Genomic DNA, 20936 nt, shown 5'->3' with positions numbered 1-20936 from the left:
AATAGATCTAAGTTTCAAAGAATCGACATCAAGAGAAATTCTATCAATGTTCCTAACCAACTCATCAATCTTAAGCAATTTTTCTTCAATCAAAGCATTGAAATTCTTTTGTGAAGTAATAAATTCTTTAATATTAGTTTCAAAATCAGAGGGCATCTTATTAAAATTTCCATAAGAATTGTTGTAGGAATTACCATAATTATTAGAGGAATTAATAGGATACGACCTAGGATTAAAGTTTCCTCTATACGCGTTGTTACCAAAATTATTCCTACCAACAAAATTCACATCCATAGATTCATTATTATTCTCAATCAAAGTAGACAAAGGCATAGGATCAGAAGAAACACTTTTATTAGCAAATAATTTCATAAGTTCATCCATTTTTCCACTCAAAACATTAATTTCTTCTATCGCATGCACTTTTTTATTAGTAGATCTTTCAGTGTGCCATTGAGAATAATTAACCATAATATTATCTAGGAGTTTAGTAGCTTGTCCTAAAGTGATTTCCATAAAAGTGCCTCCCGCGGCCGAATCTAAAAGATTTCTAGAAGCAAAATTCAATCCGGCATAAATTTTTTGTATAATCATCCACAAATTCAAACCATGCGTAGGGCAATTACGTATCATTAATTTCATCCTCTCCCAACCTTGTGCAACATGTTCATGATCAAGTTGCTTAAAATTCATAATATCGTTTCTAAGAGAGATAATCTTAGCGGGAGGAAAATACATAGAGACAAAAACATCTTTGCACTTATTCCAAGAATCAATACTAATTTTAGGCAAAGACGAAAACCAAGCTTTAGCATGATCTCTAAGCGAAAAAGGAAATAGCTTCAATTTAACAATGTCATTATCCACATCTTTCTTCTTTTGCATATCACACAAATCAATGAAGCTATTTAGATGGGTAGCGGCATCTTCACTAGGAAGGCCGGCGAATTGATCTTTCATCACAAGATTCAACAAAGCAGCATTGATTTCACAAGATTTAGTATCGGTAAGAGGAGCAATCGGAGTGCTAAGGAAATCATTGTTGTTGGTATTGGTAAAGTCACACAATTTAGTATTATCTTGAGCCATCGTGACAAGCAAGCAATCCAACACACGAGCAAACGAGAGACGGGCAAAAAGAGGAAAACAGAAAAGACAGGGCGAATAAAACGGCAAGGGTGAAGTGGGGGAGAGGGAAACGAGAGGAAAATGGCAAATAATGTAATGGAGGAGATAAGGGTTTGTGATGGGTACTTGGTGTGTTGACTTTTGCGTAGACGTCCCTGGCAACGGCGCCAGAAATCCTTCCTGCTACCTCTTGAGCACTGTGTTGGTTTTCCCTTGAAGAGGAAAGGGTGATGCAGCAAAGTAGCGTAAGTATTTCCCTCAGTTTTTGAGAACCAAGGTATCAATCCAGTAGGAGGCCACGCACGAGTCCCTCGCACCTACACAAACAAATAAATCCTCGCAACCAACGCGATAAGGGGTTGTCAATCCCTACACGGTCACTTACGAGAGTGAGATCTGATAGATATGATAAGATAATATTTTTTGTATTTTTTATGATAAATGTGCAAAGTAAAATAAAAGGTAATAAAAATAACTAAGTGTTGAAAGATTAATATGATGGAAAATAGACCCGGGGGCCATAGGTTTCACTAGTGGCTTCTCTCAAGAGCATAAGTATTCACGGTGGGTAAACAAATTACTGTTGAGCAATTGACAGAATTGAGCATAGTTATGAGAATATCTAGGTATGATCATGTATATAGGCATCACGTCCGAGACAAGTATACCGACTCCTGCCTACATCTACTACTATTACTCCACACATCGACCGCTATCCAGCATGCATCTAGAGTATTAAGTTCATAAGAATAGAGTAGCGCTTTAAGCAAGATGACATGATGTAGAGGGATAAACTCATGCAATATGATATAAACCACATCTTGTTATCCTCAATGGAAACAATACAATACGTGCCTTGCTGCCCCTACTGTCACTGGGAAAGGACACCGCAAGATTGAACCCAAAGCTAAGCACTTCTCCCATTGCAAGAAAGATCAATCTAGTAGGCCAAACCAAACTGATAATTCGAAGAGACTTGCAAAGATAAACAATCATACATAAAAGAATTCAGAGAAGATTCAAATATTGTTCATAGATAAACTTGATCATAAACCCACAATTCATCGGTCTCAACAAACACACCGCAAAAGAAGATTACATCGAATAGATCTCCACAAGAGAGGGGGAGAACTTTGTATTGAGATCCAAAAAGAGAGAAGAAGCCATCTAGCTAATAACTATGGACCCAAAGGTCTGAGGTAAACTACTCACACTTCATCGGAGGGGCTATGGTGTTGATGTAGAAGCCCTTCGTGATTGATGCCCCCCCCGGCGGAGCTCCGGAAAAGGCCCCAAGATGGGATCTCGTGGATACAGAAAGTTACGGCGGCAGAATTAGGGTTTTGGCTCCATATCTGGTAGTTTGGTGGTACGTAGGTATATATAGGAGGAAGGAGTACGTCGGTGGAGCAACAGGGGGCCCCACGAGGGTGGAGGGCGCGCCTAGGGGAGTAGGCGCGCCCCCTACCTCGTGGCCTCCTGGTTGATGTCTTGATGTAGGGTCCAAGTCCTTTGGATCATGTTTGTTCCAAAAATCACGTTCCCGAAGGTTTCATTCCGTTTGGACTCCGTTCGATATTCTTTTTCTGCGAAACTCCGAAATAGGCAAAAAACAGCAATTCTGGGCTGGGCCTCTGGTTAATAGGTTAGTCCCAAAAATAATATAAAAGTGTATAATAAAGCCCAATAATGTCCAAAACAGAATATAATATAGCATGGAACAATCAAAATTATAGATACGTTGGAGACGTATCAGGCCCGAGTGCCATGATTTCAGATCTGAACCTATTATGTTTCATGAATATATGTGAGTTCTTGATCCTATCTTGCAAGTCTATAGTCACCTACTATGTGTTATGATCCGGCAACCCCGAAGTGACAATAATCGGAACCACTCCCGGTGATGACCGTAGTTTGAGGAGTTCATGTATTCACTATGTGTTAATGCTTTGGTCTGGTACTCTATTAAAAGGAGGCCTTAATATCCCTTAGTTTCCAATAGGACCCCGCTGCCACGGGAGGGTAGGACAAAAGATGCCATGCAAGTTCTTTTCCATAAGCACGTATGACTATATTCGGAATACATGCCTACATTACATTGATCAACTGGAGCTAGTTCTGTGTCACCCTAGGTTATGACTGTTACATGATCGATCGCATCCGGCATAATTCTCCATCACCCATCCAATGCCTACGAGCTTTTCCTATATTGTTCTTCGCTTATTTACTTTTCCGCTGCTACTGTTACAATCACTAGAAAACCCAAAAATATTACTTTTGCTACTGTTACCTTTTGCTATCGTTACCACTATTATCATATTACTTTGCTACTAAACACTTTGCTGCAGATATTAAGTTTTCAGGTGTGGTTAAATTGACAACTCAGCTGCTAATACTTGAGAATATTCTTTGGCTCCCCTTGTGCCGAATCAATAAATATGGGTTAAATACTCTACCCTCGAAAACTGTTGCGATCCCCTATACTTGTGGGTTATCATTTCCCCACCTTCCATCCACGAAATCTCCTCAATTTTGACCCCAAAATCATCCATTTCCGCCCAAAAAAAATTCAATTTCGTGTCTTCCTAACCCGCACCGGACTGTCCGGACCCCCTTACCGGACTGTCCGCTCGCATCAGGAGCAAATCACTCACAGACCGGACTGTCCGCTCGCATCAGGAGCAAATCACTCACGGACCGGACTGTCCGCTTGCATCAAGAGCAAATCACTCACAGACCGGACTGTCCGCTCCCCAATACCGGACTGTCCGCTCAAATCAGAAGGTTTTCGGATGAAGACCGGACTGTCCGCTACCCAGGACCGGACTGTCCGCTAGTTCAAAAATTGCTTCGGCTGATTTCTTGTTTCGGCCATATCTTCCACATCCGGAGTCCGATTTTGACGTTCTTTAGCTCGTTGAGTAGCTATTGACATCCCCTATCCATCTAGATGTGTTCCAACATCAATTGACTCCACCAAAATTTTGATATTTTGACATCTTTGCCAAGGCCCTCCACCATATCTTCCGCAAAACCACCATAGCTTTCCTCAGCCTAACCCATTTTGATCCATATAGCATTTGTGGTTGCTTGAGTGGTGACTTGAGTCTCCTAAGGTGTTTCGGCTACTTAGGGACGACCGCGTCTTCATCAACCACTACCACCACTTCTGCATTGTCAACTCCGGAACCACCATCGCATTCCGCTATCACCATTTGACATTTTCCGTTGGAGATTTTGAGTTTGCAGTTTTTCCATTTCCTGGGGTGTTTCAGCTAACTAGGAACGGTTCAACATCGACAACACCGCCGCTCAACTTCAACAAGGATTCGACATCGTCCACCTTCACCATTTTGACACCCTAACCGTAAGCAAGAACGGCAACCTCTATATCATCTTGGTATCGTGGTATCCCATCATTATACATTCTTTCTTGCCATTGCTTTGTTAACCCCTAGCCATTTTGCGTCACTTGCCTATCGAGACTAGCCATTTGAGTATTGCCGGTAACTTTACTTGTGCACATTAGTGATCCGCACCTTCCATTGCATACATACCATATCATCTTGGTATCCTCATCTTGGTATCATCATATCATCTCTTGTGTCACAAGATTGTTCTCGCATATACACAATTGCTATCTTGGTTTGTGCATTTTGCATAATGGCAATACAAAAAAAAGAGAATAAGCTTTTAAGCAAACCGAAAACAAATAGCTTGTAAGCAATAGCCATAGCATCGCCACATTGCATATCATACTACCATATTGACCATCTTGGATCATCGTGTGCGAAACACCGAGAACCATACATAATAGCATACTTGGGATAGAAAGTTTATCCATTTTGCATCTTATAGGTTGTACACAAGTATCGTATCCGCCTATTGAGCGATCGTGCTAACGTCTCTCTTGAGTTGTGCAACACGAGCGTTTTCCGTGGATCCACATTTTGTGCTCATTCCTTGGTTGCACGACCCCATTTATCTATCCGTGTGTGTGTGTTTCCGTGTGCCATTCTTTGGTATTGGTCTACTTGTTTCACTTGCGAATTTTTGAATCTCTTTCAATATTATTGACTCTTGCTAACATTTTGCATTAAATTTTTGTGTCACTATCCTCACCGAGCTACTCCATAAGCTTTAGTTTGTAGGTGTGAGTGAACAAGTCCGGTACCAATTCCACTATTCTTTCATCTCACATTGAGTGAAACGGGATACATCCTCAACTTTGGGAAAAAGGTAACTTGGTATTGTTTATCTCATTTCCTACTCACCTCTACTCGAGTCTACAACAACAACGACGAATTCGATGCCATGAAAAACTCCACCGAGCCAAGATGCAAGCTCGAATGGAAGAGAACAAGGCCCTCATCAAGTCCTACAAGAGATCTTCCTCATCTTCGCAGAGACGCTCACGTGCACATCCTTCCGAGATACCATCTCCAGCAAGATCACATCGACATCGACACCATCACCACACGAACGTGAAGGTCAAGAGCTCAACACCAACAACCGCTCAACGACTTCACCATCTCCCTTGGCATCTTCGCCAAGCGAATTCAAGGCATCTCGCCTTCGGATATACGACATCTTTGCCAACAAGCACCTCAAGACTACGCTCAAGAGAAGCTCCCCAAGCTCAAGTCCGCGACTTCCACGAGGTACTACAACCTCGACACCGACCATGAGATTCCTTTCTATGGGACTCTAGAACACGAGGAGTATCCATTGGACTTGGTTTGTACATCATCATGGAACATTGTGCATCATTAGGTACGAGGGCAACCGCCACCAAGCAGCTAGGAAGCTTCCCGGAGGCCAAGGAGTAGGACCCCAAGACCCAAGAGCTGACCGGAAGCGTCAAGATGAAGAAAAGGAAGCGTGCAGAAATTGCACTACCGGACAGTCCGGTCCCCATAGCGGACAGTCCGGTCACACTGAAATTGCACTACCAGACAGTCCGGTCCCCACAGCGGACAGCCCGGTGGCGCATGAAAATGCATTTGTCCTCACCGGACTGTCCGATCCTTAGCACTGGACTGTCCGGTAGGCCTAGTTTCGCTACGAATTGGGCTAAAAAGCCCGTCTTACCACCGAGGTCCATACCCTTTCACCCCTAGACTATATATTCCGCGCTCGTCTCAGTTTTTAGGGTTAGCAAAGTATTTGATAAATAAAGAGAGAGCTTTGCTCATCTTCCTCCTCTTGGAGATCTAGACCTCCTCTTGGAGAAGCTCCTCCTGGAAATCAAGCCCTCCTCTTGGAGAAGACCCTCTTGTGGATATCAAGGCCTCCTCTTGGAGAGGGATCCCCATCATAGGATCATCAAGACCTCATCTACTTTGGATTTGGGATAAACTTTACCTTGTATCTTTCCCTTTGTTGTTATTGTGCCTTTGTGGATCTTGTGTGGTTGTGAGTCTAGTGGGTGTGTGATTGGACTTGTTCTTGAGTGTTTTCCTCTTGTGATTTCCCCTCTTGTTCTTCGGGTTCTTCGCGTTCTTCGTGGATTCCCCTTCAATTCGTGAAAGATCTATGCTTAGGGTCTCCACCCTGCAACACATCGCCTTGAGTCGTCCAACCAAAAATACGGAAACCTTGATCGATGAACGTACTTGGACAGGAGATGATCATCTAGAAATGCAGGCCGTTGAATCATGATATCTTCAACATGGTGTTGAAGAAAGATTTCACCCCGCACAAAGAGTCAAATCAACAAAACAAAGGTTGACACGCTAAAATAAATTTCATCAAATCCGAATAATCGGATCTGTGAGGACAACAAACTATGTACCTTCATGACACCGCCAAAAGATTGAGAGTAAAATTATTATATTTTTGCACGAAGAGAGTAATTTTATTCTCACAAAACAAGGATGCATGATCACCAGACGATGACCAAGAACATAGAACTCTTGAAGATCCGAGGTGCATCATAAGAACTAGAAGAGTGAGGCTTTCGTTATCTTTCCTCTAATTATTATTATTGTTGTTGTAATTTAATTTTAGATTTGTATAATTAGTTTCCGCAACTACTATCTCTACCAAGCAACGTGGGCTCGTTGGCAGAGCGATTGGCTGGAATCGGAGACATTCTACCCGCGTGAACACAAATGCATGTTATATCATGTGGACTAGTACCCTTTAGCATTCATTTCAACCTAGCGTGATGTGATTTTATCCGATCTCGTACACCAGGAAACGGCGCAAGTCATCGCATGTCTGGAGCAGTACTTGACTCACATTATCGTGTTAGTACGTTTATTACGGTTCATGATCGATGCAACCTGCACGCTCTGGAAGCCAATGTGCATGGACACACTGGCTCGAGCTAGCTTGTCCACAAGAATCTGCGGAACCCTAGGGATCGCCTGTCACCGCGACAATCGCGCAGGAAAAAGTCAGAGATCTCCGGGCATCCACGCCACGAGCCCAGCAGGGCGGTTGACTGACTTGCATGCAAGTCAACCCATGGCCCATGTGATCTACCCAAACTTGGTAAGTACTTCTATAACTTATTAGAAATTCCTTGATCTACGTTAGAGCTAGCTTAGTGGAGGGCCCGACACCACGAGCAAGAGAAATGGCGGCCCGCCGGTGGCTGCTGTTGCTTTTCGTCGGCCTCGCCGGCGGCGGAGCCCATGGCCAGGTCGATATCTTAGGTGAGCACATCGTACCTTGTTTGATTTCGGCGATCAATATCTGCCACTCCACTCATCAATGTCTGCAAGTGAGCTATATCCCGTGTATTCCCAATTTCCCATGTGCGTGTATACAGGTTTTGTAAGCATCGACTGCGGCCTGCCGGAAAATGTCGTCGGCTACGTGGATAACGACACCAAACTCCGGTACGTCTCAGACATGGGCTTCATCGACACGGGCACCAACCACAATTTGTCGGCCGAGTACCTCAAGCCATCGATAGGCAGGATCTGGCACACGGTGCGGAGCTTCGCCGGCGGCAGCGCCGGTGCGCGTAGCTGCTACACGGTCCGGTCCCTCGTGTCCGGGCTCAAGTACCTCGTCCGGGCGGGATTCATCTACGGCAACTACGACGGCCTCAACCGGCTGCCCGTCTTCGACCTCCACATCGGCGTCAACTACTGGCAAACCATCAACGTCTCGGTAGCCGGCGTGATGGCGGAGATCATCACCGTCGTACCTGGCGACTCCATGCAGGTGTGCCTTGTGAACACCGGCTCCGGTACGCCGTTCATCTCTAGCCTGGACGTCAGGCCCCTGGAGAACAAGTTCTATCCTCACGCCGACGAGTCACAGGGGCTGGTTCTGGTGTCCAGGACCAACTTTGGCGCAAGTGATACCACATTCGTTAGGTAATCATGAACGTTGAAGAAAACACACACACACACACGTGTGTGTTTCCATCGATCTTATAATGGCTTATATATTGTGATGATGGATCAGGTACCCAGAAGATCGGTTCGACCGTATATGGTCCCCATGGAGCAACTCGACAATTTGGTCGGTGATCTCGACGACTGAGAAGGTGCAGAACAGCGCCACCAACGGCAACGACACTTTCGAGCCGCCGTTGCCCGTGATGCAGACTGCCATCACGCCCATCAACTCCTCCAGCCCCATCGACTTCACCTGGGATGCCCAGGCCAGCACCACCAACAACCCAAAGCCCGGGTATGCAGTATCTTTTTTTAAAAAAGAAGGATTACTCCGGCCTTTGCATCTACGCGATGTATGCAGTCATTTTATTAATTATTCATAAAGACCTTACAAAGTAGTATATCAGGGTAGTCTCAAGCCATCATCTTAGCCCGGGTATGCAGTATAGTACTGGCCTTAAATGTTTACGTGATTTTGATCAATCTGTTTCACGGACTTGCGTCACCCTCTGTCTGTCGGCTATTTGAGGAAACCTCCGGCTTTCCTCTCAAATAACTGACCATTATTTTATTTACTAACTCATTGTCGATAATAGCTTCGGACAATTTAGTGTTCGATGCAACCATCACCCGCCGGTATGTATTGTGATTGTCAGATGCTATATCTCTATCTAATAATAAAGCACGCAGGGTTTCTGCCCGTCCGTCGCGTCAATTTGCAAAAAAGCCCCTGCGTTTTTATGAAATCAAACCGCAGTTCAGATTTAAGTCACACTGAACCGTTATTTTACAGTTTTTCAAAACCCCCCTGACTTTTTAGGTATTCCATCCGCGGATCTTATTTAAGTCAAACAAATGCTTTTCTAAACTATCTATATCTTTTAAACCATAACTTCGATTTAAACATGTTATATATGAAATTTGATTAGAAAAATATGTAGAATATGAATATAAGATTATTTTAACATGTTAAGTATTTATAAATATTATTTTGGAAAATATTTAATTCAAACAAATGGTTTTTAAAATTATACATATCTTTTAAACCGTAACTCCGATTTTAATATGTTATATATGAAATTTGATTAGAAAAATGTGTGAAATCTGTATATGATGTTAATTTTACCTGTTAAATATTTTTTAAATATTGTTTTAGAAGCAAACTTATAACTATAGCGCATGATCCATTTTTCTTTCATACAGGCGGCGATCTGGATTGCAAATAAACGCGCACTATAATCATATAGGCAAAAGAAAACATCGAGAACTACACATGCATACCTCTGATTACGTCACAGGGAAAAATAACAGATTTCTCATCGCGAGTGTGGGACAAAGCAAGAGAGGGAGAGGAGAAGAGAGGGAGAGAGAGACGTCTTAGGATTAACCACATTCTAACACGTTTTGATTTGTGTGAACACTAAGGCCATCACCGGCGAGGGTGAGAAAAAGGATAAGTGTCAACACAAATATGATGCGTCGCTAAAATAAAGAAGATGGACCTATTGTGATCCTGAGTGATAGTTGTTCGATTAAGAGTGTGTGTTGTGTTTTTTTCCGTTACAAGCGTACGGGCTCTTTTGCTAGTACTACCAAATAGACGTGAGATTTTCTGAACCAGCCAATTATGCATTATGACCGTCGGTCACATGTTGTATGTCGACTGCCAACTCTCGCCTATTTGTATCCACTATCGGCATTGCATTGTACAAATGCGTCTAGTTTCTAATCCGTCGGTTATTACAAGAAACCGTTCGCTGGTCCCACGAAGCTGAGTGCATCTTCAAGAATGCAGCCCCAAAGAGGGTTACGACACATGAATGCCACCAACATCCGATCAACTGATTTAGGGTTTTCCCCGGAGGTATTGAGTGGAGTTGGGAGCTTCACCTCGATGATGCCTTCATGAAGGACACGATGATAAGGGCATCGTCATCATCGGCTCCGGTCATCAACCGAAGATCAAGTTTTCACCTGGATCCGTCCCAAGAAATCCACCCAACAACCTGTGCACTGTCTCGACCGCCTTCAAAGCTCCAGATCTAGCCGCCTAGATCCGGCGACCAACCGCAGCAACAGTGCCACTGTGGGATCCCTGGCGCACCGGCCACTGCCTGAGTGTGCCACCACTGGAGCCTAGGAGGAGGGCTCCCACCCCGCCTCACCAAGCCCCGAGAGCCGCCGAGAAGGATCCCGTGCGCTCATCACCGTCTCTGATCCGAACCAATCCAAAGTAGATCGCCGTCACAGATCCGCCTTGGACAGAGACTGCACCACGCCATGCTGCCGCGGGAAGCCCTAGCTTCACCAGCCACCACCCTCCAGGGCCGCCGCCCCGGGATCCAGACGGAACCTCGCCGCTGCCACTGGCCAAGTTACGCCACCGCTGACCGGCCACTGCGACCTCCGCCGCCATGCCGCCGACGGATCTGGGCAAGGATAGCCATCCTCCCCGAGGACACACGCCGCAGCCTCTTCTCCGCGTACTCGCACGAGAAGCCACCTTGGCCGCGTCCCCACCCCTCGCCGGATGCCGCGCACGTGCCGCCCCGCCGCCAGTGAAGGCCGCCGCCATGAGGAGACCTGCACGCAGCCGCCACACAGCTCGGCATCGACCCATCTGCAGCCGCGCCATGGGGCCGCCGCCGCGCCACCAGGATCCGCGCACCCTGGCGCCTCCGCTCAGCCTGGCCGCTCCCGCAGGCCACGAACGCGAGGAGGGGAGAAGGCCCCCGCCGCCAGCCACCGCGGGGGGCTTTGCCCCGGCGGCTCTGGCCGGCGACGGCAGGGAAGGGAAGGAGGAGGAGGGCTAGCGGCAAGGGGTGGCGGCGCCGCCCGTGTCACCCGCGGGAGGAGCGACGCGGGGGCTAGGTTTAGCCCGTGTCATGGGCTAGCTAGAGTAGGAAGCTCTTTTTTCTGTTGTATAACGATGATGAGCAGTCTGCCAGTAGCACGTTAGCTAGAGGTGATGAGTAAAGGTGATTTGACGAGGAAGCGCCGTGCCGGCACGGCACTTTGCCGTCGCCATGGCTCGCCGTTGTGGGTTGTGAGACTCCCTAGATGGCGCATTGACCCGAATGACGATGTGTCTAACCGGTCGAGGGGTTTATCAATCTAGCAGGGCTCACTTTGAGTCTTCTGTCTAAAAAAAAAGGTAAGGCGTGCACCTGCTATTTTTCTCAAATAACAAAATTGAATAAGATGATCTAGGAAAAACCAAGTGATTCTGCACAGAAAGTTTAGCAGTAGATGAAAAATAGTTTAGGTAACTTGTCACATCATGTCTATATAGCTATCGTTAAAGCGCACCCGCAAAAATAAGTTATAGTTAAGCGACGAGTAAAGCATAACTTCTCCGAAGATAAAAACATACAGGTAGCAATAGTTGGATAACCCAAGACGATAATTATACCCTTTTTTGTGAAATGTACACAGAACTAAAATTGCACATTCTCACACACAAAAAAAATCGCGCACTAGCTACTAGCGTAAAACTACACCTTTCGAGTGTATGTAACTTATTAGTGCAATTCCAGTTTGGAGGTTATATATGGAGTGACTTAAAGATGAAGATGGCAGTATACTGATAACTGGTCATATGGATTAGAAATGTGGCTGAAATTTAAGATACTCAGATAATAGAAGTCTTGATTGTATATATGTAGGTATGTATGGATGCTGCACTTCGCAGAGCTGCAGCCCACCGGTGTTCGCCAGTTCTACATCTCTCTCAACGGAAAATCTTGGTTAATGAACGGTAGCTGCACTCCAAACAACCTCTCGACCACCACCCTTTACAGCACCAAACCCGTCTATGCTTCCAACCAGTACAACATCTCACTGGATGCCACCGTGAACTCGACACTTCCGCCGATCATCAACGCTGCCGAGATCTACTCTGTCATCCCCACCACCAACATAGCCACTACCGTTCAAGAAGGTAAGCAGTTATGCACAGAATGCATGTGGACTAGTTGGGAGGTGATCATATTTCAGACGATTTATGTATATAGCGCCATGAACCTGATAGATTTATGTGTTGCTGCTGAGAATGCCACAGTTTCTGCCATCTCGGCCATCAGAGAAAAGTACCGTGTGAAGAAGAACTGGATGGGTGATCCATGTGCGCCCAAGAATTTTGTGTGGAATGGATTGCGTTGTAGCTATGCTGCTTCTAGCCCACCAACTGTCACAGGCTTGTGAGTCAGAAGTTTCTCATCAAATTTCTTATTTTTCAAAACTACCTGAAGAGTTGAAGTAGCACTAAGTTAAGTTGTAACTGTGCATATACTTGTTGCAGGAATCTATCTTCCAGTGGTCTCAGTGGCAATGTGTCATCTTCTTTGGCCAGTCTTAGAGGTTTACAGTACTTGTAAGCAGTTAAACCAACAATTCCAACCAACATGTTATTGTTTTCTTAAAGTAAGCAGTTATTGTTTTCTTTACCGGGACCTTACTAATTGGCAGGGATTTGTCACACAACAATCTGACGGGCTCAATTCCTGAGAGCCTTTCGCAATTGCCGTCGCTCGTGTTTTTGTAAGTAATTCATGATGTCGTTTTCATATCGATGAAAACGTTGCTTTCAGATCCATTCCGTCATACATGAATTAATCAGTTAAATATAATATTTTCTTTCAGAGATTTCACAACCAATCAGCTCAGTGGATCAATACCTTCAGCACTTCTAAAAAGAACTCAAGATGGCTCCCTAACACTTAAGTTGGTACCCTCTAGCATCAAAATTTTCCAATGATAGTCCTATGATCATAAACTTTTTATACCTCAACTAATGAATACTAGGATTTCTTGATGTTTTTATTTTGCTAGATATGGTAACAATCCAAACCTCTGCGGGAATGGAAATTATTGCCAACCTCCTAAAAATAAGAGCAGCTCTAAGGTTGTCGTCTATGTTCTTACCCCAATAATTGTAGTGTCCGTGATTGTGCTTTTGTCAATTATGTTCCTTTGCATGCGAAGGAGAATGCAAGGTGAGCTAGCTTTCTCAAACACATAAATCTGGGCACACGAGTGCAAGTGTTTTTTTTTTTTGGAAAAGACACGAGTGCAAGTGTGAGGTGATTAAGTAACAATTTGGCCTCTGAACTCTAAAGGAACAACAAGCAACCACGTCAAGTCACAAGACGAGGCAAATATCACGCCCTTGCACTCCCAAAACAACAACGAGCACGATTCATTGTGTTTGGACAATCGACGGTTCAAGTATGATGAACTGGTGGCCGTGACAAACGGCTTCGAGCGAGTGATTGGCCGAGGAGGATTCGGGAAAGTATATGCTGGATTTTTGGAGGATGGCACACAAGTGGCTGTCAAATTGCGTTCTGAATCTTCAGATCAAGGTGTACAAGAATTCCTAGCAGAGGTGTGAATAAGATCTTGACAACTATAATTGATTCCTCTAAGCACACTAGTTTTGAGTTCACTATGCTTATGCATTGATCTTTTTGGCTTAGTTTAGGCTCAGACCTTGGCAAAGATTCATCACAAGAATCTTGTGTCCTTGATTGGCTACTGCAAGGACAGGGAGTACATGGCCCTTGTCTACGAGTACATGTCTGAAGGAGCCTTGCATGAACATCTAAGAAGTATGAAAATTACTCAATTTGTAAACACCCAGAACATAATTTATATATAGGCTCTAAGTGACAAATATGAAAAAGCTTAGCGCAAGCTACTTATCTGATGATCTTTTGCAGGGAGAGAGAACAATGCAAGGTGTTTAACCTGGAGACAGACTCTTCGTATTGCACTGCAATCCGCGCAAGGTGAGTTTTTTAATCTGGGTTTTCTTCATCAAACTTAACCATGGAAGCTCAAATTAATGGTGATATCGTCCATGATGATGTGATGTTGATGCATGCAGGACTAGAGTATCTGCACAAGGGATGCAACCCGCCCCTCATCCACAGGGATGTGAAGACGTCCAACATATTGCTGAATGCAAACCTGGAGGCAAAGATCGCCGATTTTGGCCTGCTCAAGGCTTTCAACAGCAACGGTGATACCCATGTGTCCACGGCCAGGGTGGTCGGCACACGCGGTTACCTTGCCCCTGAGTAAGTGCACCATTGCATGTTCCTATTGATTATAGTGTGAAAACATCTTGCCTATTATTAACAAATGACGTGCTATACTTCACTTGACACTCAAATGGATTTAATATTTTGGTAGGTACCTAGCAACATTTCAACTAACCAACAAGAGTGACGTGTTTAGCTTCGGTGTGGTGCTTCTCGAGATAATCACAGGGCAACCTCACATCCTGAACGATCCAGAGCCGACGAGCATTGTCCAGTGGGTGCGACAGCGCCTCGCCCATGGCAACATTGAAACTGTAGTAGATGTGCGCATGCACAACGATCATGATGTCAACAGCGTGTGGAAAGCCACAGAGACTGCGCTCAAATGCACGGCCCAACTACCAGAGCAACGGCCCACAATGACCGACGTGGTGTTACAACTACAGGAGTGCCTTAAGCTTGAGGCCGCGCGCAACGACGTGAATGCTTGATTTTATACGACCGCGAGTGTTGGAAACCTGAACGGCTACAACGGGATATGACACTAACATGTCCACCGATGCAAGACAGATCAACACCACATTTCAGACGGAGCATGTGAGCGCCAAGTGAAGGCTGAAACTAGGACTTGCCATCACCCCACGTCTACAAGTTGTGTTATTTATCTTCAAGGGAAGTAGCTAGTCTTCTGATGATGATTTTTATGGGAAAATTTGTAAATTTACTACTTCTCAGACACTTAATGTGTTCAATCTACTCAAGTGATCCATGTTTTTTTAATGAGGATACACCCTCGGCCTCTGCATTAGATGGTGCAGACAATCATGTATTATTAATTATAGAACCAATGTCAAGCAAAGCTAAGTATTGAGGCCGATAAACTCGACACGGGGAAAATAAAAGAAACATGTCGGAGGCCATCGACCTCCTAGAGTTCAACTCCCGCTCTCAACCCATGAACAATATGAGTCCGAAGCTTCTTTCGTGCCGAATGAAATCAAAATTTCATGTTCGGTTTTGAATTAGAGACGTTAAAAATAATCAACCAACGTCGACTATAACCCCTAGCCTTCCAAGCTAACGATGCGGGTTTGATTCCCGCTACCCGCTCCATTCTGTATAAAAGGAGTATTCTATTTGTCTAGACATGTTAGAGGCTTGTATTCAACCATTTTTTGTCCACCAGTTTCTGGTTTATCCGTTGAGCGACGGCCCTTCCACTCGGCACCGTCGGATCACTAAGGCCGACTTTCGTCTCTGCTCGACGGGTGAGTCTTGCAGTCAAGCTCCCTTCTGCCTTTGCAGCTAATAGCCCGTCGCGCGGGCCTCCCAAAGGGAGGCCTGCTACGCCAAAAGCGAGAAAAACTCCATCCCTTTCCTTTTGACATCCCCATGCCGCCACACCACAGGGGGGACATGGGGAATGATGACCCTCCATGGATTCACCTATATAGGCTGCGGCTAATGTTGCAAAAATAAGAGCTTGAATACCGCTTGTAAATAATCCAAGAAACAACTCCCGCTCTCAACCCATGAACAATATGAGTCCGAAGCTTCTTTCGTAACTCCCATAATTTCTTCGGAACGAAAAGGGTTTTCCATGAGATGGTAAATGAAAACGATTAGTCCCACACGAGGTTTGGGAATAAGTGATTGTCTGATAATGAGCAAGGAATATACGTCTTTCTGCCTTCGGGACGGAGTGGAAGAAGGGCGGAGACTCTCGAACGAGGAAAAGGAGCACTGGGTCCAATGTGAGTAGGATCACTTAGCCATGCTTCATAATTGGAAAAACGGGCGGAAATTCCCTCTGCCCCTACCGTACTCCAGCTTGGTAGTTTCCACCACCTGTCCAAGGTTGCCACCTACTGCTACTAACTCGCCGCCTCCCCACGTTAAGCTAGTACTTGTTGTTGCACCAGGAGCTGTTACGCCAGGCGCAGTAGCATGGATATTTTGTACCCATTGAGCCATTGAGCCTGCTCTGAATAATCCCCCTTTTGCCGAATTATTACCAATATAATCATAAAAGGCTAATTTTTCGGGAATTTTAGACCAAGCTTCTGATAAACTAAGATTTTCGGCTAAACCATTGCTAACTCTTCAATATATTTCTTGCTGAAAGTATCCCTGATCCCACTGATAACGAGTAGGCCCGAGCCATCAGTGAGATACCACTTTGGAAGAGCTCGGATTCTAACCTTGTGTCAGACCCGCGGGCCAAGGGACAGTCTCAGGTAGACAGTTTCTATGGGGCGTAGGCCTCCCAAAAGGTAACGGAGGCGCTCCCATTTAAGGAAAAAGAATTTCACGTTCTTCCTGAAAGGAAGGGAGGATTAGGAAAGTCCTATTGATTGCTGCTTTCTCCAGACCGCCGGGAAAAGGCCTCCGCATAGGCAAGCCACGTGGCAACATCTTCAAATGCTACCGAAAACCTAGAAGCTATATAGTAATAGATAAAGGGTGCGTCACTCTAAAACAACACCTTTAAGAAGGAATAACAGCCCAAACACCAATATTGGCTGGCCCAGCCAGATATTAGAACAAGGGCTATCACCCTAAAAACAGGCTTCGATCCGACACCTTTAACAAGGTAACAAGATGTCGACACCGTCTAATCCGGCTGGATCATGGGGTTTCACCTGGAGAGTGTGTGCCTACAATGGCTGACGCCATCGTTGCCTTCCACCGCAGTGCTAGCCTGTTTAGGGGAAGACGCCAGAAGGGGTGACACCATCATGTTGCTTTTGAACACTGCAACACAGCCGTCTTGCTTGTGGTTGCTAAAGATGGACAACACCTCACTGATTAGCGGCACAACTATTATAACTTAATTTTGGGTGGTTGTGTTCCCCACCATGTAAAACACGATATTCATGTTGCTAAACCGCAACGTGTGGTCACAAGTTGTAATACCTTGATTCTTTTTTTATTTTCATTTTTTGGGGCTCGTTTGCTTTTTGTGCCCTTATTTGAATTTTCCTAGACCACTTTGTTTCTAGCCAGAAGAAAGGTGCATCAAGCAACCCAAAAATATCTCTAAGGATATACCGTAATCCTCTTACCATAGCCAAGCCACTCTTCCCAAAGAAATTTTCTTTTTTTCTGAAAACAATGTCCCTGATATTGTGGCTTGACAAAGCAACCCATATTTTCTCCACTTAGAAAATTCCCACAAAATTCAAAGAGCCTCTACTACTTACTAAAACGAGGATCCACCAAAGCATGAGGCTCCATAGTGCACCTTTTGAGCAGATGGACCAACTATTGATATTGCCCTAGATAGATACTTGTGAAGGGACACAACCTATCCTCTAGAGCTGAAAATGTACCACACTACTCATATTACCATATTACTCCACTGCTCCAAAACCGAAATCAACTTGAACATATGATGGCCATAAACTAGCAAACAAACACCTTTGGCTAGGAGTGAAATTTTGGACCAAATTTACCTTCGGCATGGTGTCAGTCGACACCGGCCCTTACAAGTAAGCTTTGTCCGACAATTCCTAATCGACGCTTTAGGCGCCAGTACGAAACCTGGCGCTTGCAACCGCCTCCGTGGGCTGGCCCAACAAGCGCACGGATCACTCGCTCGCGCATGCAGCCGGTTTTGTTCAATCGCCTTGCTCAAACAACCGGTATATGTTCACTCCGTTAACAGTTGTTGGTCAAGTGTTGACCAATTTGACCATTTTCTTTTAAAAACATGGATCTAGAAAAGTTCGTAAATTTGAAAACAGCTTATGAAACTGAAAAAGTTAACGAGTATGAAAAAATCTCACGGATTTGAAAATGTTCATGAATTTAAAAAATCATGTATTTGAAAAAAGGTCTGAAACAATTTTAAAAAAAGGTTCACAAATATGAAAAAAATTCACAATTTGAATAAAATTCTGGGAATTTGAAAAGAATGTTCGTGAATTTGAAAAAAGTTCAAGAATTTGAAAATGTTCACAAATTTGAAAAAAATCAAGAAATTAAGGAAATGTTCAGTAAAACGAAAAACTAGAAAAAGGAGAAAATGAAAATGAAAAAAGAAAGAATAAAAACCGAAGAAAACCCAGTCGAAGAAACCAAAAACCAAAAAAAAAGTCGGAAGCTTTAGAAGCTTCACAAAAGCATTTGTGCTGCTTCTAGAAGCTTCCCAAAACTGTTCATGCTTCTGCGAACGGAGAAGCCAGATGGGCTGGCCCATTTAGAAGCGAGCGTTGGATTGGGCGCCTCGTCCCGTCGACGATGCATCAGGTGGCGGGCCGTTCCAAAAGGAGGACGTTGCCGTTTTCGCAGTTGGTTTTGTCGGTCGCCGCCCCGGTTTTGGTCACCAATGCAAGTCAGTCCTCTCCTACCGTCGACGTGTAGCCCCTTGATCACGTCACAACATTGTTTTCCACATACAACACGGGCTCAATTTCAAAACCAGCGGACACGCGCGCAGAGCCGCAACAGCCGGACAACCCCTGTGTCAGCCGCCTTCTTCTTTCCCCACTTGCACTCCAAGCCATCCTTTAGATGAATCGGATCGATCAACTCCCCCGGGGCAAACTCACATGAACACAACGAATCAATGGATCCTGTTAGAGCATCTACTGCTACAACGAGTGAATTTGGGCCCTCAAACGTCCGCAAACATGTCCGGGCACACCCATAGACAGTAAATGGGTGGACCTCAAATTTTGCCATTTACAACCACAAACCCTATTTCCAAAACACCTAATACATGCAAACGCATGCAAGTCGGTCATTTTTGGATGTCTAGTCTGTGTTGGGCCGGCGGGGCTGTTAAAAAGACCAAATAAATTGAACGCATGATTGGAACCACCAATGATGTTGTCCGTATGCTTCTTCTTCATGGCTCCCTCCCCCAACCTTTTTGGGTCGAATTCCTCCACACCACCTCCAAACCCTACACGCCTTACTTCCTCGTCACCGGTGTCCAACCCAACTACGGTCATCTCCGTGCCTTCGGGTGTTTATGTTTTCCCCATTTCTACACCACAAGTCCTCATAAATTAGCGCTATGCTCGACACGGTGTGTTTTTCTCGGTTACCCCCTTGAGCAGAAGGTCTACCGATGTCTTGATCTTCAAAGTCGACGTCTCACTGTCTTCAGGCATGTTATTTTTGATGAAACCACCTTTTCCTACACCCCTCCCACAGACATGGTCCCAACTGGCCCAGCCGCACCGGATCCTATCCCTATCCCCATGTGCAGTGTGATTTGCTCCCAGATTAGCAGCCCACCTAGCTCGGACGTCGGATATCCCGCTAGTTCCACCTCGTCTCGCGTCGACCCACCCCGTGCACCCCACACGTCCCCTTGACCCACCACTGAGTTGACCGGGTCTCGCGCCCCACCTACCGCTCCCCATGCGTCCACCTCCCACCAGTTGCATGCAGATTCCCTTCTGCCCCCACTTCCGATCGCCCTCAGATCGCCCGCAGATCCCTTCGTCTGTCGTGCCTACCTCCCCTGCACCCTCTGCCCCAGGACCCACCGACTCTCCCTCGCAGCTCACGCCATCCACTCCCACCATGCCATGTCGCCTTGTTGTGCGTGTTACACCACCACTAAATTCACATCGCATGCTGACCAGAGCCAAGCGGGGCTTTGCCCAGCCACGTCGTTCATTCACTTTAACAACCACCACCACCACCACCACCATCTCACCCATCCTCTCCTCATATAAACAAGCCCTAAAATCCCCAATTGGCATGGTGCTATGTGTGATGAATTTAATGCTTTTATTAAGAACGACACTTGGAGTTTGGCTCCTCGTCCTACAGGTACAAATATGGTCACTGGCAAGTGGATCTACCACCACAAATTCAATTCCAATGGCTTGCTGGCTCGGAACAAGGCGCCATGGGTCTTACATGGCTTCACCCAACAAGAAGGTGTCAACTACATGGAGATGCTCAGTCCGGTTGTCACACCGACCACCGTTCGGATCATCCTCGGTCTTGCTACAACTCAGGCTTGGCCCCTTGATCAACTAGACGTCAAGAACGCATTCTTACTCGGTGATCTTGGTGAAACCGTGTATTGCTCTCAACCCGCTGGCTTCATTGACTCCTCCAATCTGAACAACGTATGTCTCCTCAAGAAATCTTTATATGGGTTGAAACAGCCCCCCCCCCAAACACACCTAGTTCTTGCGTTTCCAGTCATATATTCTCTCCTTGGGGTTCGTATCTTCCAAATGCGACACCTCACTTTTCATTTTTCATCATGGTTCTTCGGTTGCCTATCTTTTACTCTACGTTGATGATATTATTCTCACTGCCAACTCGCCCTTCACCATGAATTCTATCCTCACCTCTCTCAAAACCAAATTAGCCATGATTAATCTTGGAGATATTCACCAATTTCTTCACATTAACGTCAGACGCAACCTCTCTG

At 45.3% G+C, this 20936-nt stretch overlaps 1 protein-coding gene and 1 pseudogene across 1 annotated transcript; one reads left to right on the top strand and one right to left on the bottom strand.

Moving 5' to 3' along the window:
• The first annotated feature begins 7636 nt into the window (after positions 1-7636).
• LOC125527419 (putative leucine-rich repeat receptor-like serine/threonine-protein kinase At2g19230) lies at positions 7637-15310 on the top strand. Its single transcript, XM_048691929.2, has 14 exons — positions 7637-7790; positions 7907-8462; positions 8554-8781; positions 12152-12426; positions 12547-12685; positions 12787-12858; positions 12954-13025; positions 13128-13208; positions 13317-13480; positions 13604-13872; positions 13969-14095; positions 14207-14275; positions 14374-14566; positions 14682-15310. Exons 1-14 carry the CDS (start codon positions 7712-7714, stop codon positions 15019-15021), a joined length of 2664 nt encoding a protein of 887 aa, XP_048547886.1. The 5' UTR covers positions 7637-7711; the 3' UTR covers positions 15022-15310.
• LOC147992408 (uncharacterized) lies at positions 8794-12145 on the bottom strand (annotated as a pseudogene).
• Positions 15311-20936: the final 5626 nt, after the last annotated feature.

The sequence above is a fragment of the Triticum urartu genome, chromosome 1A, assembly GCF_056163025.1.
Source record: "Triticum urartu cultivar PI428250 chromosome 1A, HENAU_Tu73, whole genome shotgun sequence".
Lineage (NCBI taxonomy): Eukaryota > Viridiplantae > Streptophyta > Magnoliopsida > Poales > Poaceae > Triticum > Triticum urartu.
The sequence above is the reverse complement of the archived record's forward strand: the minus strand, read 5'-3'. Positions and strand labels throughout refer to the sequence as shown.

Coding starts and splice junctions, on each gene's coding strand:
- LOC125527419 (XM_048691929.2), top strand. CDS start 7,712: ATGGCGGCCCGCCGGTGGCTGCTGTTGCTTTTCGTCGGCCTCGCCGGC. Junction 12,427..12,546: donor AGCCACTACCGTTCAAGAAG/GTAAGCAGTTAT, acceptor AGAATGCCACAG/TTTCTGCCATCTCGGCCATC. Junction 13,209..13,316: donor GATGGCTCCCTAACACTTAA/GTTGGTACCCTC, acceptor TTATTTTGCTAG/ATATGGTAACAATCCAAACC.